Source organism: Oxyura jamaicensis, chromosome 1, assembly GCF_011077185.1.
Source record: "Oxyura jamaicensis isolate SHBP4307 breed ruddy duck chromosome 1, BPBGC_Ojam_1.0, whole genome shotgun sequence".
NCBI classification, from domain to species: domain Eukaryota; kingdom Metazoa; phylum Chordata; class Aves; order Anseriformes; family Anatidae; genus Oxyura; species Oxyura jamaicensis.
In genome coordinates, this window is record NC_048893.1 from 116,810,396 (window position 1) to 116,838,079 (window position 27,684).

The following is a 27,684-nucleotide window of genomic DNA, read 5'->3' on the forward strand; positions in this document are numbered from 1 at the left end:
TAAATCAATATTCCATTATTTGTCTCATATTGATTTTATTAGTGATAGAAATGCAGCTCAACAACTGATAAAAGCTCGAAATGGTTACTGGGAAAAAATATAATGAGAATAGACTTGTGCAAAACCATTGCATTTTTAATCTTTCATTTCATTTCTTTATAGAAGTTTAACACATTTCCCCAACATGATTATGGCTGACAACATTGCTCAGCTCTGTTCTTTGTGAGGCTGCTGAAACTACAAGCAGAAAGAATCTTTCTCAAGGTTATACACAAGTGAAAGAAAGCTCCCAATATAAATTTGCCTTGACACAGACTAGAATAAAACAGAAAGCCTAGTCTGTGAAGAGATGTTCTAAGGAGCGATTAGTTCAAGAGGAACATGACTTAGAGGGAAAATACCTGAAATAAAGCAAGATACAACTCTTCCCCGTTCTTTATTAGTGCTTTTCAAACACGGCAAGTCATCTGTGCAGCACATTTAATCATTTAAGGCCAGAGGCAGCCACAGAAACTTGCTACTCTAACCTCAGAGGTATTCTCATTACCCAAGGTGGAGTGGAGTTGATACCTGAATATATAAACATGTACAGAAATCCAACTGCAACCACTCCTTTGATTTAAGGTGAAATAGAGCAGACCACACTCTACTGGCATTTCAAACAGAGCCTTAAAAGAGAAAGGCCAAGGAGAGATGCTGCTGACAGCAATTCTCTCCTACAAGAAAAATAATGCAAAGGTCTCAGCTTTAGGGGACACTTGCCCTGTACAATTAGCCTTACACACACCGCCAAAGGAGCAGAAAGGCAATTTCGGCATGCCAGCGAGCCTCCCATTCGCCCTCTCTCTCGAGGCTGACTCTTTCACACAGATACCGTGAGTGCCTGAACTGGCCAGTCCGGTTCAGTGGACCAGTATCTCTGGTTACCGTGATGGTGACTGGTCCCATGTCTCTGTTTTGATGATCTTCCCACGGGGGATTTGCTGGGCAACTTGGTATCAACCTTTGCACAGAGACAAGCCACGTCAAAGCAGAGAAGTGTGCATTAACTTGATCCAGATACAGACAATAATGTTATAATGATATCAGAGATACATGTACATGAAAAAAAATAGTGATCTGAAGGACTTCTAGCACTCATGTTCTGCTATTAGTCTAACTGTTTCAATTGACCTTCAGGCCTCTTCTTTTTTCTTTTTTTTTTTTTTTTTTTTTTTTTTTAATTTAAAAAAGAAAAATCCTTGACCATTATTTAGTTGTATCACTTTATATATGGCATTAAAAGAGACCTTTTAACGTTTCCAAGTGCCCTTCCAATAATTAGACTTGCAGAAACCACCCTGTAGCATTCCATTAAAATAAATTTACTCACCTGCCAGCAGCTTAAATACCAAAGTGAGGAAAGCAATGTACATCAGACACTGGACAGAGATGGCAGGAACATTACGAAAGCACCCACATAATTTCTGTATCCTCCTTTCAAACCCTTATAAGAAATGCAGCTTTTACAACATGTCCCCAAGAAGTTAAAACTTGACACAAGTCAGGGGGAGAGGCAACTGCACGGACCTGGAGAGCTCCGGATGCACAGACAAACCTCCTTTGCAGGAAAGAATCCCACTGAGATGTTGCTACCTGTGGTTGCAGGGGCATGGCACAAGGAGAGCAGTGATATCTCAGGTAGATCAGTCCAAGGACGCTTAGGGGTTTGCAAAGCAGACCTGTTACCTCGGGCTGCACAGATCTCACAGCACTGCAGTTATTTATGTCTCACTCGTGGACTGAGCAGTGCTTTCTGCATGAGCTTTGGTCACACAGAGCACACTGCATGCAGAAAAATGGCTTTCCACAGTGACAATATCTGCTCTAAAGGGTCTAACTTTCTGGTCACACACAGTTGGCAGCCAGGTGTCATAGGGCGTGCACCGCAGGCACTCCAGGACCACATCCCCTTGATGAGGTTTCCATCAGTGCCGGATGCCCTTCTTCAGGAGGGGGAGGACAGCATCTCTGCCATCTCTGCGTCACCCAGAAACGTCTCCAGAGCATCTGTGCTGAATGTTAGCCAGCCTCAGAACAACATTCCTCCCCTGGAATATATGTATTTTTTAATAAACTTTTCTATACTGAGAAGTAATTTAGTGGAGTTAAAAGTACTCGTGACCACACCAGCTTTGATGAAAACAAGCAAGAGAACTTGCACTGGCAAAGACTTTGCAGGTTCCAAATGGAGTTTGTGATCAAGAAAGTGTAATGAAAGGTTCCTGGTACCAGCACACAAAAACCAAGAGGATCGGCTCAACCCCAACCCCAATGGTATACTTGAGTAGAAAACGAATAGTCGGCTTCCAGCAATGCAGAAGAAGCTAATTAAGTAAATTAAGTTTTTTTTGTAAGTAGTTTAAATTCACTGTACATAGAAAACTGCGTACAAAATAGCAAAATTTCAGGGCATTTTGAAGTTTGAAAAAGATGAAATGAAGACTACTAGCCTAGTCTAAGTGCAAAGCAGCCTAATGCCCTGCAGTGGAGAAAACCCGAGTACAAATCCTCGCTGCAGGGACGTGGGAGAATGGTGAGGTGAGGGCACGAACCAGCCTTCCTCGTGGGCTGGGGTCTGCTAAAAGCACCAGACTCATGTCTGGTGGTGTTGGTATTGTGACTGTGAACAAGCTTTGGGCAGACGATGTTGGGCTGATGCCGAATAGTAAATGTTGAAATCTGAAAGGATTTTAGGACAGAAAATCCTCCTTTAAACAGTCCTTTTTTTTTTTTTTTTTTTTTTTTTTTTTTTTTTTTTCTCCCCTCTTCTAAAAAATACATGCAATGAATACACCAACTTTTATGTACTTTGCTGTAACAGCATCTGAAATATTTTAGTGGGGGAACAGAACAAGGAGGTATTGTTTTTCAGCAGTGCTATTAAATAAACCGTGGAAATCAGCAAGCTAGGAGGGAAAAAGAGTAAAGCTAAGCATTTACCTTTTTACCGTTACTAGTCGTATCTGATTAAACATGTTAGATATTTTTTGTTTTGCAAAAGTTATTAAATTGTTAAAAAAAATATCTGGAGCTCAGACTGACAGTGAAAGTTATATAAATGTTAATCCCAGTTCTTATAGCCGACAGCTCCACTCCTAGCTCTGCTTTGGCTGCTTTGCCCAGCTCAGGGTCCCTCAAGCAGCGACTGCTGCTCTGCAGGGTGCGGTGCCGGGTGGGCTCATGCTGGGGCAGGTGGCAGAGCTGGGCTGTGCGGGCACGGCGTGGATGAGCCAGATCATGCTCTGCTCCCGGGAGAAGATCACAAGTGTGTATGTTAGTTAGAGCAACGTTTTGTTCTCCGCTGGCCCTGCGCCTCAGCACCCACACGCAGAGAAGCAGAGCTAACCCATTACAGTATGCTTATTGTGGGCAAAACTCGCAGGAGCACCACCACACAATTGCCAGGCTTGTACTAATTGCTGGGGTGGCTGCCCTCCTCCCAGCCCACACGTCTCACTAGCTGGGCTGCCAGGCTGCTGCCCACGCAACACGAAGCTGTGCCACCCATCCCTGGCTGCACATCAAGCCCTCTCAGATTCATTGGGCCCTCTCAGAGTAGCAGATTCAGCCTCAGTTTTGAGGTCAGCATTTATTTATTTATTGCATGGAAAGCTGCTCTTTACATTTTAAAGTTGCTATTTACCTTCCATCTTCCCCCCTTGGCAGGTGCTTTCAGAGGAATTTGCTTACCGTTGCCTCCCACTACTAGCAAATGAATACGCATGTGCCCAGACTTTATGATTCCAGCACAGCTGAACTTGTAGGTGAGTTGGGAACAACCCAAGCAACGATTCCACGTGGCTGTTCAATGGGAGAGGTGCAATTAGACACCAATCAAACATTCAGATGCCAAGTCCATGTGACTGCACGCAAAAGGGAGATAAGCGATAAATCCCACTACTGGGTTGCACAGCAGAAATCAGAGTGGAGTTCTCTGGTGTTATTTAAAACTCTAGTGAGGTGGGTAGATTAAAAAATCCTGTCTAACCAACTCACCTTTCAGGTAGATGCAAATGAATGTTCCTGCCCTCTGAAAGAACAACCTATGGCTATAATAAAACCGCAAGCAGAAAAACAGACAAACACACACACACACAATAAAAATATCAGTAATTTATTAGTAAATGGAAATAAATGACTTCTGAGAAGATGGCTTAGCAGTATGAGCCAGGGAATAATTTAGAGCAGGTCACATCATCTATTTTTTCCAACTATCCCTTTTCACAGAAAATCCTGGGAAGAAATGCTGTGTGCAATGGCTTTGATCTTGGAAATGACCCATCTGTGGTGACTGCTTCAACTGCAGTTAGAAGGTCACAGATAACAGCCTGTGCCTCACACTGTTTAACAGCAGACTGATGCCTGTATCCGGCCACAAATCCATGCATTCAGCCCCTCATTTATGTTTGTCCAGCACTGAAACGCTGCATGAGGTGTGACCGAGCCAGCAAGGTATGTGAGCAAGACTGGGTCCCAAGCCCTCACGTATGCAGACCTTGCAACAAGCGGTCACTGACTAAACAAGGCAATCCTTGTGCACAGCAAAGAGCTGCCATTGTGTCAGCGATGGCAACGGAGTAAGAAAATAAAGAAAAAATAAAATCGAGAGTCTCTGACCTATGGAATTGGTTCAGGGCCTGTTCTGCGGGAAAACATCCTACGGCACTGAAAGGTCAGGGAGACAGCCTGGTACAGACTACTCCTTATGCAGAGATTTCATTACTGGGAGTATCTGAATAAATTTTCTGTGTGTTTCCTTCTTGTTTTAAGCTTCTCAGCCAGCCCAAGGAGCCATGTAGGTATGTACAAAGCTTCCAGCTGGAGAAGGAAACAGCAGGTGATGCTAAAAGTTTTTTTCTTAGTTCTTGTTGTTTCTGAGACAGGGGGAAACAGCACAGTAGTTGGTGTGTTTATATTGCATGATATGCTGGAACAGGATAGTGAAAGAACACCTACTAACATTGCAGAGAATTAAATGGAAAGCAAATGGTACATAGTATAACATAATCAAGAGAATATAGACAAGGACTTTCTTGCAGTGACTTGTTATGTAGCATTCAACAACCCATCACCAAGTCAAAAATGCAATTACTGATCTCCTACTGCAAGAAGAAAAGTGTAATTCAACTTTTTGGCAAAGCTCAAAGTTCAATTACCCCGTAGCAAATCAATCAGACGCATGTGCAGCAAGCAATGAAGTAGTGCAGATGTCACCTCCCTGCTTTCAGCTAACGTTGCTTTTCTTAAAAATCGGTACGCAGCACTAGGAAAATATTTGTAAGTTTACAACGTTCACATTACACAAAGATAAAAAAGAATCTATCAGTGTGATTTAGAACAACAGGGAACAGTGTTCAAGGCATATGAAACAAATAATGAACATTCATCACAAGTAACCTGGAGTGATGACTTGGTTTTTATAGACACCAAGATTTATGACACCAGCTCAGCATTATATCCTCCACATTTCAATAGCTAGGAGCCAGGCAGACAGAGGCAATCATGCATTGAGCCATGTGCAAACATGTTAGCCAGTGCTGATGGATGTGTGGTCAGCACTCTGGACGTGTATATGCACAAGCAAGCGTCACTTAACTGCAAACAGCGCTCTGTTCCAACGACACTGTTCTGAGCTCTGCAAATAAAAACATACCAACAAAGAAAGTGAAGTACTACACTATGCATACGACAGCTTGGGAAGTTGCACACAGTTCCTCTTTTTGCACTTTTGTGACTTTTTGCACTTTTTCTTAATGACCAGTGTAAAACTGCACTTGTGTTCACGACATGCCTTCTGTAATGCTTTGCTTACCTCTTCCAACTCCAGTCATATAGTAAACTAGTGAAAAATACCAGGGACATGTCTTCTTTACCAGCAGCTGAATGAGAAAGGAAGACACAATTTCTCAGCTGGAATAGGTATCGTTAGCTTCTAGCACATATCACTATAAAAGGTCTTTTTATTGCTATTAAAGCATCATTCAATCATTGCAGAATGAATCACAGAGCTGATGCAAAATTCTGCACTCATTTTTTCAAACGGCTGAAGCCAACGATGAAATTAAGCCATCTTGACTACATTTTTTTTCTACAGTGTACTGTTTCCTTTTGTTGTAACAAAGGATAATTTCTGCTCTCCCTCTCTGCTTGTGACTTTTATTTAACTACGGCTACAACAATTATTTTTCTTTAATGGAAAATAACCAAATTCACACATCTTGATGTTCTTCCAAAAGTCTATTTTTCATCAATCTACCCAAACCCAAAATTATATTTTCAATCATCAAAAAAAATTTTCACTGCAACTGATAATTACATTTAACAATGGAAATTGAAAGGCCACCACTTAAATATACAGTTAATACTTCAGTTGTGTAGAATTGATATTTTGAAGCACTGGAGGCATTTAAAAAATTTTATTTAGCATATTCAAAAACAAACGTTACAAAAATTTTTCTATAAACATAGGCAAGAATGTTTAAATACGATAATTTAATGTAAACCAAATCCCTTTAAAATACTCAATACTGTAATCAGAGGTTATTTACACTCAGTGAAGACAGAACAACCTCCACTAATGCTAATCATCATCTAAGCACAATTAATTTCCATAATTTCTTAAAGAGTGACACTTAAATGTAAGATTTTAGTGGGTAAATCATCTGAGTCCTAATACATGATGAAATTTAGTGTTACATTCAAAAGTGGGAAAAGCCGTATCCTGACTGTTCATGTCATCAGTGAAGGCAGTACTGCATTCAGACTTGGAAAACCTTCAGAGAAGTACAACGAGAAATTCATAATGTTTATTGCATGATAATGCAATTACAGGATAACAATATTCAGCAAGTGCCCTGGAAAACAAAGCTGTATAAAAACCCGCTACAAAAGAAATTTTATTCTTCAATCAGATCAAAAAAGCCAGCCACAAGTCTAAATTAGTTTCTCACATTTCACAAAGAAAAACAAAATATTTGGTAATTTGACATTATTCCAACAAGAAGAAAGCTGTTTGTGTCTCAGAGGAAATACATTTGGATAACTGGCACATGCAGATTGTTTATTTATGAAAGTTTATTCAACAAGACTTAAATTTATAGCCCAAAATAGCATTCATATTTGTGCATGGATGCAGAAAAGGCATAGCCCAATAAATTCTAGTCACAGATCATTTTCAATATTTGGTTGTGGCTTTTTTGGGAAGACAAACATGTTTGCATTGCACATAAAACTATCTCCAGGATGCAGCAACATATTCTACTTAAGAAATAGAAGTGTGAAAGCCATTAAAACTGGTAGTGGAATACAGACCAAAAACGACAACAACAAAAAAAGGTGGCTCATCTCTAAACCAGATTGCCCATGGTCAGGGGTAGACAGCTGCTGAATGACCTAATGTGAAATTGGTGAACTCCATGCATTTCCTACATGAAAGTCATATATCCAAACAGAAAAGTTACTGCTAAAACTGCCAGCTGTGCTGGCAGGCACAGAAGATGCCAATATGGCATGGACATTGATACCAGCTCGTTGAGGTGGCTCCTGCAGACTGAGATGAGGCACTTCGTTTTGGTAATGTCTGGCTAAAGGCAGTTCAGTATAAAAGGAGCTTTAACTTCTACAAGTGACAATTTAGGTCCAGAGCTAAAACCACTTCAAAAGAAAAGGTGAGACAGTTTAAAAACAAGATCTAAGGCAATTCTTACAACAAATGCCCAAAATATATTGTAATAATCTGCCCAAAATCTGTCATAAATAATAAAAAGTCTCATCCTTTTTACTACAGTTTGGCCTGGAGTTCCATCCATTAACTCCAATAAATTTGCCTTTGCAATTGAAGAACCCCAGTAGACAATTCCAATAGCCTACTCTTTGCCAAAAATGAGAATATAAAATTAATTACAGGATCCTAACTTCATTTGTCAATCCACTGTATCAAATTATTACAGAAGTGTGCATAAGCACATCCATGTATGATCATACATTTTTTTTCAGCAATTTTCTGTAAACTTCCTTAGGTAAAAGATGGGCCAAGGTGCCATGAGATAGTAGATGCCAGCATGCATCTCAGAAATTAACCGAGGACATTAGCAGTGGTTTGAAATGGATGGCATCGGTGTTTCATTTGGAAGAAGATCCAGCTTCAGTTTTTTGTTTTAAGAAAACCAACATAACCCAGTAATCTTTCAGGGCTAATTACATTTCAATTGGTGCTAACGGATTAGTAGAAAACAACAATACTGAAGTTAATGCCATGTTACGTTGGTGTGAGAAGAAAAAAATGAAATGAATATTGATAAGCTAAACTGAATGATCAACTCTTAAATTAAGCAGGAAAAAAGAACCACCACACTACAGCTTGCATCAGCTGAACTACTATCAGTATCTAAACCACTTGGTTGAAATTCTATAGAAGCGTCTACTTTAACTTGCATTAAGCCTGACAGAAATACACATCTCTTCAGCCTCAAAAAGTCACTCCAAACTAACACTTGAGTGTGTGTCTGCGTTGTGTTCTTAGAAAGGCAACACAGTGGGTCCTCATGGTTTGGCCTGATGTCAGGTAGACTCTACAGCTCGCATATGGAGATAGCTGAGCCACACTGGCCACAGAGTTTCTGGAGCCAGCCTTGATTACCATGCTTCCCAGCACCTTGCTTGAATGAGCAAATGTGAAATCAGCAATAAATACTTCAGGTGTTGAAGAGGTATCAAAAATGCCTGCAACGGATTTCTATAGCCCCTAATACAAGATGCACACATGGTACATTTAAGTATGCAAGAGGAAAAATATCAGGATTTGAGGAAGGGGATCTTACTGTTGGGGAAAAAAAGTCACACACCAAATGCTTTTCCTTTTTCCATTTAAAAAGGAGAGTAATATCTTTGGGTTCATACGTTTATGGATAATGGATAAAATCCTGGTCCCAGTGAAGACTATGCTAGTTTTGGTATATGCTTCCAAATAAGCAGGATTTTATCCAATGTTTCAGCATTTCACTCTTTAGTGTTGCGTGAGTTTTCAAGTTGTAAAGTTATAATATGCACACATCTCATCCCTAGAGCACAGGAATAAAAAACAGATAGGAAAACTGAAAGGAAAAGCAGAATACAAAAAAAAGTACTCATAAATTCACTAATCACTGTCTTCAATTATTAGCTTCTAAACATGAATTGTAATAGCAAAAGCTTTCGAATGCACCTTCTCTGCTAGGGCTCTGAAATTATTGCTATTAAGCCAGCATACTCTAATATACTGGTTTGAACACAAAGGCATACTGCTCTTGGCCCATCCAAAGGCCCAGGATAGGACGCAGCACATAAAAATCCAAGTGAGAAAAAGGAAATGACCAGACAAGAGGCAATACTGAAAAATTAGTCCCATTTGGTGTAAATACGTTTTTAAAACATTGCTTAACAATTCCCCATTCTCAGGCAATTCTCAGATTCTGCATCAAGAAGGGAAGGGGATTCCACAAATCTTGTGGGGAGTGTGGACAGCATTTGGAATAAAACAAGTGAAATCCTTCAAAGCAAAGATACTTCTGAGAAGTACGACAGAGCACCACATTTGTACATGCACTTACACTCTCAATACAGGTTCCTTATCGTTTAAGACCCACTATAGGGGAAAAAGAAATCCAAGACCCAAAAAACAAGTGATTCTAAAACAAAAAAGGAAGTTCATTATACAGGTCCATTAAATTACAGAAATGCATAATAAGCCAAGATAAAGTGCTACAAAATGATTAGTTTTTTTTTTTTTTTTTTTTTTAAAGTCCATAGCATTTTTCCTGTTTTACTTAGTACTGGTGATAACAGGAGATAGTGCAATTGCAGTGGCTGAACTGGAATTCACAATGTCTTCGTATTGTGGGGGTGGATCTAAATGTTGTTCAGTTTCACTTCTTCGCATACTGATTTCACCCGTGGCTTCCTCATAGGAAGGAGGAGGATCACAGTTTGACAGCCTTGTGGATATTGAGTCTGACTGTGCATCTGTATAGCTCAGACCTCCAGGAGAGAGCCCACTGACTTCATACATTTCCTCCTGTGGGGAATGAACAATGCTGAGAGGCTGCGGAAGCGAACCTCTGCCGTCAGACACAGCACCATCACCCATTGCTTCGTGGGCTCCCCTACGCACGTACACCGACTGTCTACGTGTTTTCTTTTTAAAGAGGCATCTCCATATGACAAAAATGACAATGAGGATAACAAAAAGGCCAATGATTAATGGAAATGCAAGGTAAAATGAATACCAGCTATGTCCTGTGTTACTTTCTCCCTGAAGTCCATTTTTGTAGACTTTCCAGAACTCCTTCTAGAAGAGCAAGACAGGATATGTCAGAAACGATAAGACAGTTAAAAACAAAAGAACAAAACAAACACTTTAATCAATCAGTTGCGAATGAATGAGGAAAAAATGGCATTTCAAATACTGATGATCAAAATGAGAACTGGCATGAATAAGCACACAAAATAAATTTTCAAATTTTCTTCTGATGTGTTTAGTGATACAAAAGGCTTTTTAAAATTTCTTAACACCAACTCCTTGCTACTTGTAACAATCCTGTATTGGCACTTAATATTTAAAAACCTGTAGCATAGGAATAAGCAAGAAATCTAATCTGCATGCGCATCAGCCATGCGGTGGATCAAAATTTTTCAGAACCACTCAAGCTCAAAGTTATTATTGTTTAATTATAATGCACTGATACAATTTGACAGGGAAATATGGTTCCAGAATGTCAGACCAATTTAGCAAAGCACAACTATTTTGAACTGTCATTTCATAAATCAGACTTCTCCCATCCTCTCACTCATAAAGCAATTGTTGTCAGCATATTCTGAGTTGCTTCAAATCCTCTCTTTATAGTTAAATATAGCTTCATCAATGTGAGAATATTACATGGCTTACTTATTAATTTCTAGGAACTTTGACAACACAGCTACAGATACATGGAACAGTGAGAAGTGAAAATACAAACAAGCGAAAACAAAGATGAAGGGGGATACTACTACTTCAAATAGTTTTTGCTGTATTATTAATACGCAAAAGCAGGAGCACAAAGATCACATCATCATCCAATATTCTCTAGAGTGAACGCTGTGCAAAGCTAGTACAAAGAAAACATACCCTGCCTCAAAAAAGTAGTCATCCTTGTCTGTAATGTGTGATCTCTGTCAAGAAATACTTCCACTGTGTTTTATAGCAATGTATAATTTAATAAAAATAAAATAATAATAATAAAAAACCACCCCTGCCAGAAATCCTGAGGTCTCTGCTTCCTTTAAAAATGCAGAGACCCGAACCTCTTCATATTCACGCTGGCATCTATTTTAAATAACACACATATTACATTCAAGTATTTAAAAAATACTCACCAGGAAAAATGACATAGCCATTTCTCAGTTATTAGTAAATTCAGGTTGCAGACTGACTTTGTGAACAGACAAATCAGATCTATATCCCCCCTCAGTTCAGGACTGCTCCCACATGAGCAGCATTACATAAATACTGCCACCAAATTGATCTCAGCCTGAGTCCAGAAGCAGTCTGGCCTCTTTAGTGTGGAGGCTAAGCTTGCCCTGTGCAAAGCTGGGACCTGGACAACGTGGGTGAAACACAAGCTCACACTGATTCTAAGAATATACAAAGAATATACTAAGGTTAAGAACAATACCGTGTTCCTGGAAAGAAAACTGGCTATCACATTTTTTTTTTTAAGCAATACATTACATTGTTCTTACCCTTACACTCACTGCAATGTCCAAAAAAAGTCTTATTCCAGAGCAATCCAGAATCACGTGTGTTTCATAATTTCCAAGGCTTGACATCACAAGCAAGTCACCACAGTGCCCCTCTGATACAAACCCTGATTTAAATCATCTCAGCTACGTCAGGCAGCATTCACTTCAAACAAAGTAAGCAAGTCTTGGAAGATGCACTAACCCCTCTAAATACTTCTCTACATGGGCCTGGATGCACTGCTCCACAGTGAATCCCAGAGCAACTGTGCTGACTTCGGAAAAGCTTACGGGGAAAAAATGAAATTAGCTGCACAACTGAGGCCTAGGGTTCTCTGCATGATAGGAAAGAAACAAAACCAAACACTCCATCTTTCCCCACCAAATCAATAGGCAATTAGGTAGGTCTGTTACTTATTACCTTTCCAGCTGGTTTGAATAAAACAAACTAGATCTTAAATTGAATAAACAAACACATTCTCAACTAAAAAAAGCAGAAAAAAGATTCATTAGCATTATTAACTACTATTATCTGTACTGGAACCAAGCTTCCCACTTCACTGCTCTGCTACCTCAGCAGCAGCAAAGGAATGATATACAATGTTTATTTCTGAGGCAAAAACTGCAAAGTTTTACTTGAAGTCAGCAAATATGCTATGCAAGGATGCATCTTTTTAAAGACTATGTAGAGGAGATAGGCAGTTTTGATGAAAACTAAAAGAAAAAAACAACAACACAGTTCTGCCTTTGTAATGTACTTTATGTTGGACACTGTAGAGGAAATGCACCCTCCCCAGTGTAAGGGTAGTAAGCTGTGATTGGTATTTTAGTAAAGTTTCCCCATTACTTCTAGCTCAGCATTATCTGCTGGAGAAATGTCTCCTCACCTCTTTCATGAAGCTGAAATACCAGCATTGCTCCTTTTCACTCTTGTCACCAGAGTGGCAGGCAGGCAGTTCAGAATAGGTGACATGGCAGGGGGGCGGTCAAGTTAATAGTGTAACCAGACAGGTGCATAAAGAGCTTAACATAAGAGTTTAAATTGCCTTAAGGATGAAAGTAGTTTAGAGTCCACTTTCATTTACATGCAAGACAAAGGAAATTCCAAGGCACTTTGTACACGCAGTCATCTGCCGAAAATTGCAGTGTTTCAGGTCTGCGGCTGTGTTACAGAGACAAAGGAATAAAGTTCCTCACAGGTGAGAAACTGCTAAGAAACACTTGTTTAGTCACTCTGAAAAATGCTTTCTTTTGATTTTCCCCTTTAAAAAAGAAGTTGCTAGTGTATTAAACCTGAGGTTTCCAGCTTGCAGTTTTGCAAGCCAAGTATCAAAGCGAACCACAAAAACTGTTAGTTCCAGAATTTACGGGAAGTGCAGGAAACTAATACTTCAGCTTCGAGCTACTCAGCTGCCAAGCATCTCCCCACTCTGCTCTGTTATTCCACAGCTATGCCGCATGGTAAAATCATGGTACACAAGGAGGACAAGCTACCTGGTCTGAGTCAAATAATGCTCATCACCAAATAGAACCAGGGGGAACTCGGATGAGTTTGCACAGTGTGGGAGTTGGTACAAACTGCTATGAAAAAAGAAGAGAGGAAAATAATAATGAAACCCCAGGAGGTAGCTGTAGAACTCATACAGAAGTTAAAGGGTAATTTGAAAGTTGGAACACTTACAGCACAAACATCCCTTCCATAGTGGCTGGTCTCTTAAACCAAGGAAATAAAAGAGGACTGTCTTTCTACTTGGAAAAACTATGAACTCGTGGTTTATGAAAGGGACACTCCAGCAATCATTTACCCTCAAGCACTGCATAGCTGGGCTGAAAAAACTAAGTTAAGCAGGCCACAGAATCAGATAACTGCAATGGAAATGACTTAGCATCATCTAGTATAAGTTACCACCAAGAACTACTTTTCTGCATATTTCTTACTGCTTTAGCATACCCCGTCCAAAATAAAAAGAATTCTCAAAGGCATCATAAATAGACATTTACAGACAAGCTGTCAGTTTGTTTGTTTTTTTCCCCTTGTGTATCTTTTATCTATTCAGAACAGAGTCAACTTCAGTCAACTGGATCTGAATGCTGAATTAAACAAGGGGTCCACATGAAAGTTAAGTCTTGCACACTGCTGTGAATTTCAGCAGAGGCCTTTACTACATTTGGCAGCACTGTCAACCTTGAATGACTCTTGGTCCATTGTCTGACTTGTCTTAAAGTTGGACTAATAATATGCCAATCAGGAGAGTGTTTAGCATTCAGTAGGTAAATGATATGAACAAAGCAATAACGGGAAGTGAGAGTACCTGCTATACTATTTTCTTCTGGTCTGCCCTCAATTTCAGATGACAGGAAAGAATTCATATCTTCTCTCCTGGGTATTTACCAGCATTCACAATTAGATACAAACTGATGCTAGAAACCTTATTTGATCACATCATTTTAGATCTGGTGCCAAGTTTTGAGATGCTTTCCAAACTTTCTAGTGTTTTTTATTTTGAGTTGTTTTCCTAGATTAGAGTTATACAGAGGATCTTGCAACTTGTGCAATATTTAAAATAAAGTTTGTGGGAAATACAGAACCCTTACAAAGATTTTTTTTTTTTTTTTTTAATCTTCATGCAGTATCGTTTTAAAAAAACTGAGTTAATGGAATTGAAATGAATATCAATGCTTCAGTCACTCCCAGGTATTTTGCACAGTAACCTTTCTGCAAATCTTTAAGCTTCCCAACAACTTTCGACTATGGACTAGTGACCACATACAGTGCTATCTGTATTATGCTATAGCTTCTACATATAGCTTTAGATCAGGTGTAGGGTTCATGTAACCCATTATCTTCTGACAACAATCATAGATTGCCACAAAGACTGTAAACATAGCCAGGCAGTGATACTCTCCCAGCTTTCATGTCTTTGTACTTCAGAAACTTCCATCAGCCAAAGCTGACCCCTTTTATTCAATGGTCCCAGATTGATTTACCAATATTATTTTAATCTTTTATATCCTCCTTTTCTGAAGCTATGTAAGTTTTTAGCATCCAAGACATCTTGTGGCAAAGCAGTCCACAGCTCTACTACCCGTGGTGAGAAGAGATGGTTCTATTTGCTCTGAATCTGCACCTTATCTTCTTTGAGGTCCTTTTATCTCTCCTGTCAGAAAAATGTCAAACAACTCTGTTCAATCTTCATACTCCTTACAGACATCTACCACATGTTCCCTGATTCAACTATTTCCAATATATTATTGTTACACAAGTATTTTCATCTCTATAGTCATCTCACTGATCCTCTGGAACTTCCCCAGCTACTTATTTAATATTTAATATTTTATTTACTTATTTTATTTCTTTTTAAAAGATAGGGAGGTCAGAGCTGTACATGATATGTTATAGATGCAGGTGCATAGTTGTGTAACTACATTCTCCATTTTGTTCTCTATGCCTTTACTAGGATTCTTAACTTTCAGGTTTTTGTTTGACTGCTGGGCATTATCAAGACAAGTTTTCACTGATGATTTCTAAATCTGGATCTTGTTCACAAGGCAAACATACATAAAAGGAACGTTCCCTTTTCCCCAGCATGCATTACATTCATCAACACTGAATTTCATTTCCTATTTCCCCCCCCCCCCAATCAGTACCACACACTTCTGCAAATTCTTTGCTGTCAGCTCTAGCCTTCACTATCCCGTTAGTTTCATCTTTATCATTAATTTTATAATTTTAAGTAATACTTCTGAAGATATTGTCCCCAGTGCTACACAATATTAAAGGCATTCAATACTTTCATGACATCTGCCTGTATACTTAACGTACACAATGCTAACTTCCATGAAAACCGGTGCATCAAAAATAACTTGAGGGGACTGCTTGGTATTTTAATAATACAAGATCAGATGTTGCCCATCTCCTCAGAGGACTGCAGAAAAGCAAAGGACCAAGTGGACAATTAAAAAAAATACAAAAGGGTGATTATACAAAATAAGTTACCATGAGATAAATAAGCTATATATTCTTCTTGAATTCCAGTCTATCTATACAATAAGATCATTGTGTCTTTGTTATTATGAACATACTGTGTTACAACCTCAGTCTACTGCACCTTCATTCCCAGAAATCAAGTCTTATTAAATGGCTGTAAAGATGGATACAACTGCAAGATAAAGGACCAAATAAAGCCTAAGTAAATGATGCTGGTTGGGCATGACTGCACTTTAGCAGAGTTTGGACACTAGCGAGCTACCAGCAATGGAATTAAGCAACTAAAAAAAAGGATATAGTAGTAGAAAAGTATAGTGGATCAGGACCTCACTGGAAATTCGCTCTGCACTGTGACAAAGGTTGTGGCACAACGGGAAGTGTAACTATGTCTACTTTAGTATTTCTCAAATACCTCTGCAAGGGAAAGGGTTTCTACTGAAACACAACATGTTCCTCAACATTTAATAGTGGAAAAGAAGCTGAAGTGAGAGGCAACACAATTGTAGAACATCTAGAGTTGGAATGGACCCACAAGGATCATCAAGTCCAACTCCTGGCTTCACACAAGCCTACCTAAAATTAAACCCTATGTCTGAGTGTTGTCCAAATGCTCCTTGAACTTCAGCAGGTTCAGTGCTGTGACCACTGCCCTGGGGAGCCTGTCCCAGTGCTGGTCACCAGTTTGACCTATCACTGGTGAACATGTTTAGGCTATTAGTGATACTGTGCTAGATCTTTATGTAAGTTGCGTCATTGTACACACTACTGTTAATTACACAATGAGCTATCATTAGGAATAATCACACCAAGTCAAATTTGGGAGGCAAAAAACACGTCTGTGCATGCACTTTAAAGCTTTGGAAAGAGGAGGATTTGCAGAGACCACCACACATCCTTATTGCTTCATTTTATAAATAAGAAAGCTTTCATTCCAGCCTTTTCCACCTTTCCACCTTCCCATGTATGACCACCAACAAAGAGATGCCAAGAACTTGAAATGTCCATTACGTCTTTACAATAACCTTTTTTTATTATTATTATTTAATGTAAAACACAGCCAGTAAAGATTAGGACATACCACCTGGACAAATTCTGAAAGAAGTTCATAATGCTCCCTGTGTCACTTTGCTCATTAGCCTTGCCTGCACAATTTCCCTGTGCAAAAACATGAGAGATGGAAACTTTTTTTTTTTTTTGAAGAGAAGTTTTCTGGGTCACATTTTCTAGCACCTGTTTTTCATGTTAAGGGTTATCCTCAACTTCAGCCCCAATTTCAATCAGGTCTGTCCTGAATTAGAAAAAAAAATCCTTGACTTTTGCATTAAATATGTCAGATGACACTATCAAAAGCTTGCATATTGTTCTTATTAGTTGGGAGGCAATTTAAGATAGGTTGGGTATAACGTGCAGCTATTGCATGCAGAGCCATTGGGCCACAATCTTCTTTTGAGAAGCCAACAGACTTACACAATAATTCTGTGTGGGCAGTATCTGCTTCATTCCAGTCAAGTTAATATATCACTGCCCTTGCATAACATACAGCAGCACTGAAATTTTTACTCTTTCCATATTTTAGATCACTGCTGCTTAACAATACACTCTGGGGACCTGCAGAAGTTACCTTCAAGAACGACATTTATCTTTTCTTATTTTTACAACTGTGAATAATCTGGCCACTGAACGCTTTGGTCAGCTACACTGGCACATGGGATATAAAGTCTATTTGAAATGGAACACTTTTTGATTCGTGTGCTCATTTCATGCGAACATATTCCATAAATAAGGAGCAAGGTAAGTGAAGACTTGTGATCTCTGCTTCTATATATTCTGTAAAAGTCCCAATGCCATCATTTCATCCAAGCAAGACAACAGCATCTGTGATATGTAGGTCAGACTTAAGTGTGTGATGATACAAAAACCAGTACACATGCTATTTGGGTAAGTAGTGCTGCCAAACTACATAATGACAGATTTGTCTATGTTTCATCAAGTGGGGGTATTTATTTGTGTTCCTTTTCTTCTCAGCTGCCAATTTTCACTTTTTTTTTAAGAGCATAATTATCTTTGAGATTTCTGTCCCTTTCAAATTCAGTTTAATTTGGATGAAAGATTCAAAATTTATTGCTGTGGAATCTAGCCATCTCCACTGTTGACCTTATTTGCAGAAAGAACCGTGTCAAAAAAAAAAAAAAACAGATCTAGTGTAATGTTAGAAAACATACAAACATTCAGCACACCCCAAAATTAATATCAAAACACCCCACCCATCTACAAATACACACCAAAACATACCGTCTTTTCTTCATTTTCAAAAGCTTCTCTTGCTTCTTCATAGGTACAGATTTCTTCTCTGCATTCGTGTTCTATATCACCTTGCTTTAATTCTTCCAAAAATTTGTTGGCTCTTGGATATCTTTTTAACACAGAATTGGCTTTGTTCTCTGCTAAGAACACTAAATAAGAGGAAAGACAAGAAGGGTCACTACTGAAATAGATACCCAAAACCTCATGGTAAAACTGCTCAAAGAAAACGCATGTGTGAGAAACAAAAATCTTTTTTCAAAGTCTTCCCCTTTATTTAATATGATAAAAAGCCTTACTAGTTTTGTTCACTATTATGAGCATTCAGGACTACGATTTCAGTAGTTATTGCTACTTCATAAATGTGATGGACCCCAGTCCCACATCATGTTCATGTAGGCTTAAACAAGACTGAAGCCTGTGCCTAAGAAGAATGCTCAGAACAGACAGGCATATGCTCAGCTCAAGTAATTTCTTAAACTAAGATGACACAGAACAAACAAAACCTGCTTGAGAACATCAGAAAGATATCTGCAACTGCCTGAGGACATCACAGCCAGAACACTCAGAAGTTTTTGATGACATAAATATTTCTGAATATTACCTAGTCATACACACCAGAACAGCTGTCTTTATCAAAGTTTAATTCCATCTGCTTTCCTAAGCAACTTTGAAGCAGACTTGCTGCCTTCACTCCAGAAATGTCAGCCATGAAACAGCAACTCTTTTGAGGATGTAGAAGTAGTCTATTCTCTTAAATCATACACAAAACCTACTTTATTTGATGAATCAAATCAAATAACCCCAAAAGGCAACCAGTTATGACAAAGGTATTCTTTTGTTTGCTTTCCTTAGTTTTCTGTTCAAAGAAGAGAACTGGAAGTAATCTTCTGATCCATTCCTTGAGGGAAAAATTCAATTTCTGTGTTAAATTCCCTGACCAAACGATTTCTACAATAACACAGAGCAACTGAATATTGCACTGATTTTGCACATAGCAAAATCCAGTAGACTGATTCACTCAAAAGGTGTATCTGCAGTGAATGGTGCAGAAATTTTCCAGGTATTTCAGGTCAGGAAGCATAAAGGTCATGCCAACTCAACACCACTCACGGCCTCTCGCTGCTAGCAATAGGGGATCTTTATTCAATGCATGACCATACTAACCCACTCATACAGCCTTCCTGACCTATGCTACCATTTCTGCACTGGCTCATTTACAGCTAGCCTGGGACCTCCAGTACGGTAAGACGACAAACTCTCCTTGTCTGCAGAAGGACAGGAACTAAGTGGTATTAACAATGATTTATCTATGACTTTCTAAGAATCAGTTTGCTACTTTTTCCTTAATCATCTTATTTGAATACTAAAACAGGATTTGCAGCAAGTCTACAAAGACAGGTCACTATACTTTTCCTTTCTCATAAGTTAGACGTGGTAGCATTTTTCAGCAAGGAAGATACTACCACAATTAGTCTCACCTACTTCACATTAATTTCATTCTGTTAAGTCGCTGTGATGTGTCTACTTTGTTATAAATCAGTAGACAGTCATCTTCCTTTTGAAAAAGACTAAGTATTTGAAGATTAAACTTCAATATACTGGTCATTCCTATACTTTTCAGTTGAATACATGTGGTATGTGCATGTACCACACAAATTACATTATTCATAATGCTGCCAGAGATTCAGTGCATACTACTCTACAACTGCTCCTACTGTAATTTTGATTTCTGATAGCATCACAGACAAACGCATGGGCACCTCTTACTGTGTAAGTACATAATATAAACAGCACATAAATCAATTTTTAAAAGTCTCTTCAAAAAAAAAAAAAAAAGATAGCTTCTTTCTGTTTCCCACACAGTCCTCCTGACTCTCCTCTAGGCCTGAAGAACCAGCTTGCTTTCCACATGCCTCAGCAATCAGGAAGAGTGATGAGAAGGAGGATTTGGCCACATCAGGAAACCAGCATGCAGCCATGTATGGGGATGAACTGCCCATGCTCTACCTACTCCTCAGCAACTCCTCTTGTGGGCATTCTTGAAGTAGAACAAGCTACAGCCAAAACACTTTTAAAAGTAGAGTCACTGAAGAGTAGATAATGCACTGTAAATCAACAGTTTCCCTTCCTTCAGAGGATAAAACCTACAGAATTTCATTTCACAGATAGAATCCATCTTTGAAAATAGAAAACAGGAAAACAATTTTGCTTTGCACTGGATGCAGAGGGAAAAGAAATAGAGAAAAAAAGAGGTAGCTGACAACATTCTGTTTTGAGAATTCTGGCTCTCGGAAAGATAATAAAAATCTGTTTTTACACGGACTTAACCAAATAAACAAACAGAGTAAAAGTTTAAAAGCTGCTATACCATGAAATATTGCATTCACTACATATTGTCATGAGTTTCTAGGTAATAGTTTAGTTTTCCAAAAAACAGCAAAGCATACATTTCTGCTGCAAAACGCATTGACAAAGAACAGCAGAGTGCTAAAACAATTCAATATTCAAAAATGGCCAATATGGAAGAAAATTCACCTTTTTTGTTTAGCAAGTCACATTCAGAAAGTTTATCTTCTCTCACAATATAGAAAATGCATATCTCAAAAAGACAAAAAAGCCTACTGAGGATAATAAACCCCACACCATGTTAACCCTGAATGTATCTGCTAAATAATGCTCTGTGATTAGTCCAGACCAGGAATGGCTTTTGACCCTGCAATACTGGAAAGAATGAAGTATAAAATCATTAATTTGTTTTGCTCTGCCATTTTTAAAGCTCTGCATACCCCTTATGACTTTAAATCCTCATTGAGAAGTCAATACCAAGGCTGCAAGGAAACAAAAACATGCACTGATCAAAGCAATCTTGATTGAGATACTGATTGAAATACAGTGATTTAATGAGAATCACTCATTGCCTGATGAATCCTATAAAGAGAGATAATGGCACCATATTGCAGAAACCACGTTGACTTCTTAGTATTCTATGACTGTCATCATGGGGATATTCTGTTATAATTACGGAGGAGGGTGTAAAAAAATAAAAAATAAAACACTCTTTGGGTTGGATTGTCCATCTAACCAAGCTATAACAGGGCTGAATTCACTGCAGCTGTTACTACGAAGCTGAAAATGATTAGGGAAGAATGGTGTGGCAAGAATAAAAGAAATACAATTAAACTTTATTTTTTCACATTGTCAAGGAGATTAACTAGCAAATTCAGATAAAAGAAAAAAATCAAAATAATGATTTTGGTATTAAGATAGACACAGAAACAAATAATCTAAAATCTCTTCTTTCTCCGCATATTTTTATAGAACATAGATGAAGGTATACAACTACCAAATATAATGCATTGGAACACATTTCTCAAACATACTTGCACTCAGTGCAGTGTGTAACTAATACTCATTTTTTAGCAAGCTCTTATGTATCAGAAAGATACAAAAAACCCTTTCCAAAGTCTTCATTTGACATTATTTTTGGAGAGAGTAATATAGTCTGATCATTTTATTATACGTTCTCAGGAAAACCTGTGGTTTTCTATTCACACAATGAATAGATACTCTAGCAAGGTGAAGGTCAACCAGAATCAAGAAGAGTCAGGCAAGGGCATGAGTGAGGATAAACATGTCTCGGCCTGCCAGCTTAAGCTATCACAAAGAAAATTGGCTTCAGGTCTGTAGCGACAGAGAAATAGGGAGCTGCAGTGTGGGAAAAGCATCCTGATACACAGAAATGCTGCAGAAGCAAAGCCAAGGGCATTGTGGACACCAAAGGCAGCTCTATTGAGGCAGCTGTTGACACTCCCCTTTTCTGACTCTTTACCAACACCCAAGCAGATTAAAACTTCTAGCAAATACTAGAAGTGAGCATTTTACTTTAAATAAAAAGCTGCAGCTACTGATAAATGTGAGTCTTTCTGTAGGTGATCTTAATAAAACTATTTGGTTTGCACAGGGGAGAACATATAAAAACATTTTGATCATCTTTTTATAAAGCTTAAAGAGTGACTTCTGCTGTGAGAACCTGGAGTTACTGGAACAAGTTTAGGATGCAAGGCTGGAAAATCAGCTCTGCAGTCTCTGCTCTACAGCCAGGTTTCAAAGGTCCATGAATGAGTTTCTGATGCTCATTATTATGGTCCACATTTAATATCTATGTCAGAACAGTAGTACAATTCCAATTCAGTTTAGTATGGACAAAGAGCTGTATCATATGTAACACCAAAATCAGTTCAATAGCAAAGAACATTTCCTGTGCAAACAGATTTGGATTTTCAGTGGAGGACAATTTGGGGGGAGTGCTTCATGGGGAAAAGTAAAGAATACACAATCATATCAAAGCTAAACTTACCACTATCCATGATGATTACTGTCAAGGCACAGAACTTGCAAATATCAAATCTGAAAACGAAAGAGGAAACATCCTGTTGAGCTTGTGAATCATGATGAACTGGGAAAAGTTTATAATAATATATGGGAATTGAGAGAAACGTATAAGAGCGTTGGAAACCCTGTGGTAAAGATTTATCCCCTTTTGAATTGCATCACTCCTGCATACATATTAGCTTTGGTAGTGTACGAGTACTATCCAACAAATGATGACTCTTGAGAAAGGGTGAATGCTTCAACCTTTTTCAAAGCATTTCATATTTAGAAGAGGCAAAGATACTAATTTGAAATATGTGTATATAATTTTAAACTAATCTGCAATCTCTGTTTTACCCAAATCAACTTAAAAGGTTAAACTACTTGTATCTTATCCAAGACTCAAATTCATTCTGCGGAGAACATCACGTCAACTCATTACCTCTAGTTTATGGATCAGATTTTTGAGATCAGAATGAACACATGCAAATTCAGAGGCTAGTGATTAAAACAGGATGCCTGCGTTAAGTTTGAGGGTAGAACAAAACCTGCAATTTGGCAAAGGAACTCGCCATACATGTAAGGATCCAGCCCGGCCTACAAGAACTTACATGTACATTATACCTCATCTTGGAAGGAGAACAGACAAAAGATGCACTCAGGCAAGAAAAGGCCTGAAGCTCATTGTACCCACCAGGCAGAGAGCCAGCAAGAGCCACACCTGAAGGCTGCAATAGCTAGCTGAGAGACTGTTTTCAGTTTCTTGGAGTCTTTGTTAGTATGAGATAAGAAAATAAAAGCTTTCAGCAAAGGACTAGAAAGGTGCAGCTGTCTAACCAAGCTGGTAGAACACCACATGAGGTTAAAGATTTTTTACTAATAAATTACCAACTCCTAAAGATTAGCATTAGTTCTACTTCAGAGGCCAAGTTACACATCAACATATCATTCTATACTCCTGCCCACAATCTCCTTAAAACCAAAACCTCACAGGCAAACATCTCCATAAAAAAGTGTTAATAGTGTACAAGTGTTGGCTGTAGCGGCTGCAATAAAGAGGGAAAGTTAAGGCTTCCAGCACAGCCCTTCCAACACTAATTTGTCTAGAAAGAGCAGGCTGCAATACTTGTTAGAAATGCTGCTGAAGTGAATGGAGCTCTATAAAAACATCCCAGTCTACTAACAGAATTGTAGGACTGGGACTAAATGAAATGTGGGTCATGGGAGTAAACTGATTTTAAAGCAAGTTCATCAAGTCTCTGCGAAGGTAAATAAATGCAAATAAATAGTGAAGATTAAAGCACTGAAATCTCACCACCATGTTTAGTATATCATTACTAAGTATGCTAGGGTAACAGAAGCAGAGGGCTTACATTTTTTTCAGGACATATACAGTCTCCTCCAATAGCCCTACTTTTTCTTAGCAGACTACTCCATGCAAAGACAAAAACACCTTTGCCACTTGCTTGTTCAATAAAGCTGACATTAGCACAGCTTTCTGGTTAGTCTCATCTGTATAAACAAAATACTCGTGTTGAAGAAATTGCTAAACTTTTAGTAATAAACAGATCGCAAAAAATCTGTTTACTGGTAACTATTTGTTTCATCTGATGCAACGTAAGTTTCTTTCCCCATTTATTATCCTCCAGTTTCAGAAAGCTTCCTTGCAACAGCTCCTCAAACAGCATTAACAGCAATAGAGGAGCAAGACCCATGAGCAACACCCTCTCCCACCCTCAGCTCATCTGCTGTAATGCAGTAGATGAAATGAAACTTGCCAAGCTTCTTCCCTTTAACAGTGACTTTTAAATTTTGTTAAATTTTGTTAAGTTTTGCTTAGCCTTTAATATTTCAGCCTTATAACAAATAACTTGAACGTAGATTTCAACATCAGCACTTAAGAAAATGCAAAACATACATCCCCATCCACACTCAGTGAGTCACAACTAGATATCTCTGCCTACAGGGAGGTTTGGTGGAAATGTGGGCCCTGATGTCCCCCTTCCCTGCTAAGGGAAGTTTTCCACCAGGAGCTGAGTCTGATACAGTCTAGGTGTGCAGTGCTGCCTTTGCATCTGGCATAAGGAGCTTCGTACATCTAATATTTGGGAATAAGAATCAGAATATTGACATACAGAGATTGTAGAACTATGGGAAACACATAGATGAGAAAAAATACCTTTTGTTTTCTTCACTGGAAATTGATGCAAATATATTATGAACTAGTGATGAAACAGAGATTTGCTCAATTGGCAGCAAAACACAAGTTACAGCTCTTCTTACCCTTCCTTCATTACAGAAGGAATCAGTGCACGCTTCTCCAGGAGACATCAAATCCATCTTTCCAGTCACCATGGTGCAAAAACTTCATCAGTCTACACTAGATTCTTATGGCAATGACAAGTATTTGTCATTTGATCCCTCAAACTAATTACAACCCTTTTCCTCCAAATGTGCATCATTCTTTTTTATGGTCCCCTGCCTTCCCTCCCCCTCTTTATCTGCCCAACCTTCTTCGTTTCCCAGCCTCCTGCTCTCCCTCAGCTCACGGCTGGTTTCCTGCATCCCACCACCTGCTGGGCAAGAGGCTGATTTGGGACCCAGGCACCGACTGCCCTGCTGCAACGCAGGCAGGACAGAAAACTTCAGCTCACTGAATTTTCCCACTACAGAAGATTTTCCCACTACGGAAGAACTTCTTGGGTCTTTGCCCTCTACTTAATCATCCCTTCCCCCAAAGGGAAAGAGATTAATAATATTTCAGTCCTCTACCCCCTGACAGTTTTGGTTCAAATTGACTAAATTTGTTTGGAAAAAGGGTTTGAATGCAGAGAAGTACATGAATATTTTTCTTTTTTTCCCCTTCATAAACAAGCTAATAAAACTGAAGAGGGTTGGCAACACTATAGGAACATCTTGACCTGCTATTGACTCATTTACTCCCCCACACAACTTTTTAAATTTAGTTTCCTGCTTTTTAGTCCTCAAAAACCTCACTGAAGGCTAGGATGGCCCTATGGTGTCAGAACAATGTTTTTCTTATATATTTATATACATACACAGACACTCACCAATGCAAGAACAAAGTGGCCACAGATAATATCTTACTAGTGACGCTAATGCTTGTTATTTCAGGAAACACTCTTCATCCAAGAGTCAGTCATACAGTAGACAGCATGGGTAGTGCTACAGCTGAGCATCAAATTCTGCGTTCAGCAGTAAGCTGACGTATTTGACCAGCGACTGTTCAACAGAGGATCTTTTCTGAGCACATACTTGACCATCAGAATGATGGTAAAAAATACGAAACAAAAACAAACACTAACACGATGAACCACCCACCTGCAACAGAATATAAAGACTCAATGGGAAATAAAATGAGTTATACAGCCCATATGAGACAGCAAAGGAGACCTACCAAAGCCTGTGCAATAGCACAGCACTATTTACCAGCACTACTGTGATCACCAAAGGGCTGTAGCATCTCACCAAGAAGCATTTTACATGAAAGCTTATGAAGCTAACATTGAAGCAAACCAAGCTGTACGCTTTTTTTTCCCCATATCTAACCTAAGTATTTTTTCCTCAATTTTTACCTAAAATCCTGTTCACACCTTGTACACACTATGTATAAGCACAAATCACAGAATATTTTTACAAACATTTCCCAAGCTGTTAGTCATAGCCTAGCAATGCAGCGTATCCCATAAATTGGGATAACTAATTTCAACAACAACAGTTGTTGGCCCAAGATAATATTTCTGCAAGATTTTTTTTTTTTTGCATTTATTAAAATAACCACATTCTGTTAGCAAGTACTCTTCTCCTGGCTACATTTCCTGTGTACCACATACCATTAAGGGGCAGAGGATCTGACAGAGGGCACAAGTCCAATTTGCCTTTGCTATTCTTGCTCACTGCCTGTCATGTATTCTAGAGAAAAACAACATCAAGAACAAAGAACATCCTGAAGGAAAGGATCCTTAAGGGATAACGTGAAGCGGCAGCAATATCTTGCCTCACTCCATTTCTCACTCGCTGCGTTACCAGGGACTTTGAACACTTAAGGTCAGCAGGCTCTTCTCCCAACAGGGGAGAAATGTGCACTCCAGCACTCAGGTAGGGAAGAGGATTATTTTTTTTTCCCCTCCATTCTGCAATACAACCCTAACAGGGGATACAGTTGTTAAGCTTAGTTTTGTAACCCGTACAATTAATGAGACTACTGGGATGCAGTTTACAACCAGATGCCACACAGAGCTATAAAATTTTTCATACTATAAATATTTAGGTTCTTCTGGAGCATTTTATGAAAGCAAATACATTCAAGGGACACTGCTAAGTAAAACATCAGATGTTCAGTCCAAAAATAAACAACTCTTTTCTAGTCCCCAGCCCTAAATCGTGTGCAGTGAAACAAGTAAAATACTCCTGTGGGAGGTCTGTTTAGAAGAAAAAACGAAAACAGTAAATAATTACACAGGAAGACAGACAATAAGTTTCAAACTGCCATGTATTCAAAATGTGGGATGTGCTTACCTAAAAATCCCAGTTCCACCATGTTTGGCTTTTACATCCTTGGAAAAAAAAGCATTACAGAGGACTACAATTTTACTCATTACGGTCTTTTTAGAAGACCTTTTTTTCCAGGAAAAGTGCACACAAGGATTTATATGGATTCAAACACCATAGAAATACATTGCTTTTTCTCTGAGCAGGAAGCCCACAGTTTAAGGATATGGGAGAAGCCTCTACTTAGTAAGTCTGATTTGTTTGGAACAGCAAGGTTTGCCACGGAATCAGACTGGGAATAACAAGGGATGAAACCCATTGGAAACTACAGTCAAATGTACAAGATTTACCCCACCCGAGACTACAAAGAACAAGGGTAAGAGTGAAACAGATCTAGGAAAAAAACCCTTCAGCTTTATAGATGCTATCCAATCACATCATTATAGTGCATTAATTTTCATTACATAGGGATCGAAACCACAGACCAAAAGACTAAGGGAAGCTTGTAGTTAGCAGACTGCCATTATGGCTTAAAATCAATAGAATACATCATCGCTCACAGAACTAGTGTGGTAAGTACAACTCTTCACACAGAGCAGCATTTGACAGAGAGTGGGTTGCTCATAACTGCAGCTGGGCAACGCTTCAGATGGCTGAGGCTGAAGTCCAAGTTTCTGCCTCAGCTTCATTAGCCATTCTTTACTCAGTGTTTTTTG

The 27,684-nt window shown here is 38.8% G+C and overlaps 1 protein-coding gene across 1 annotated transcript in view; it reads right to left on the minus strand.

Annotated features, from left to right (window-relative positions):
* Nucleotides 1-6,443: 6,443 nt before the first annotated feature.
* The window catches only part of PRRG1 (proline rich and Gla domain 1), a 32,434-nt gene continuing 11,193 nt past the window's right edge, over nt 6,444-27,684 (minus strand). The window contains exons 2-4 of the mRNA XM_035316035.1: nt 22,443-22,492; nt 18,074-18,234; nt 6,444-10,366 (exon numbers count right to left, since the gene is read on the minus strand). Coding sequence (XP_035171926.1) covers nt 9,842-10,366; nt 18,074-18,234; nt 22,443-22,452 — 696 coding nt within the window. The 5' untranslated portion in view covers nt 22,453-22,492 and the 3' untranslated portion in view covers nt 6,444-9,841. The remainder of the gene's footprint in view (nt 10,367-18,073; nt 18,235-22,442; nt 22,493-27,684) is intronic.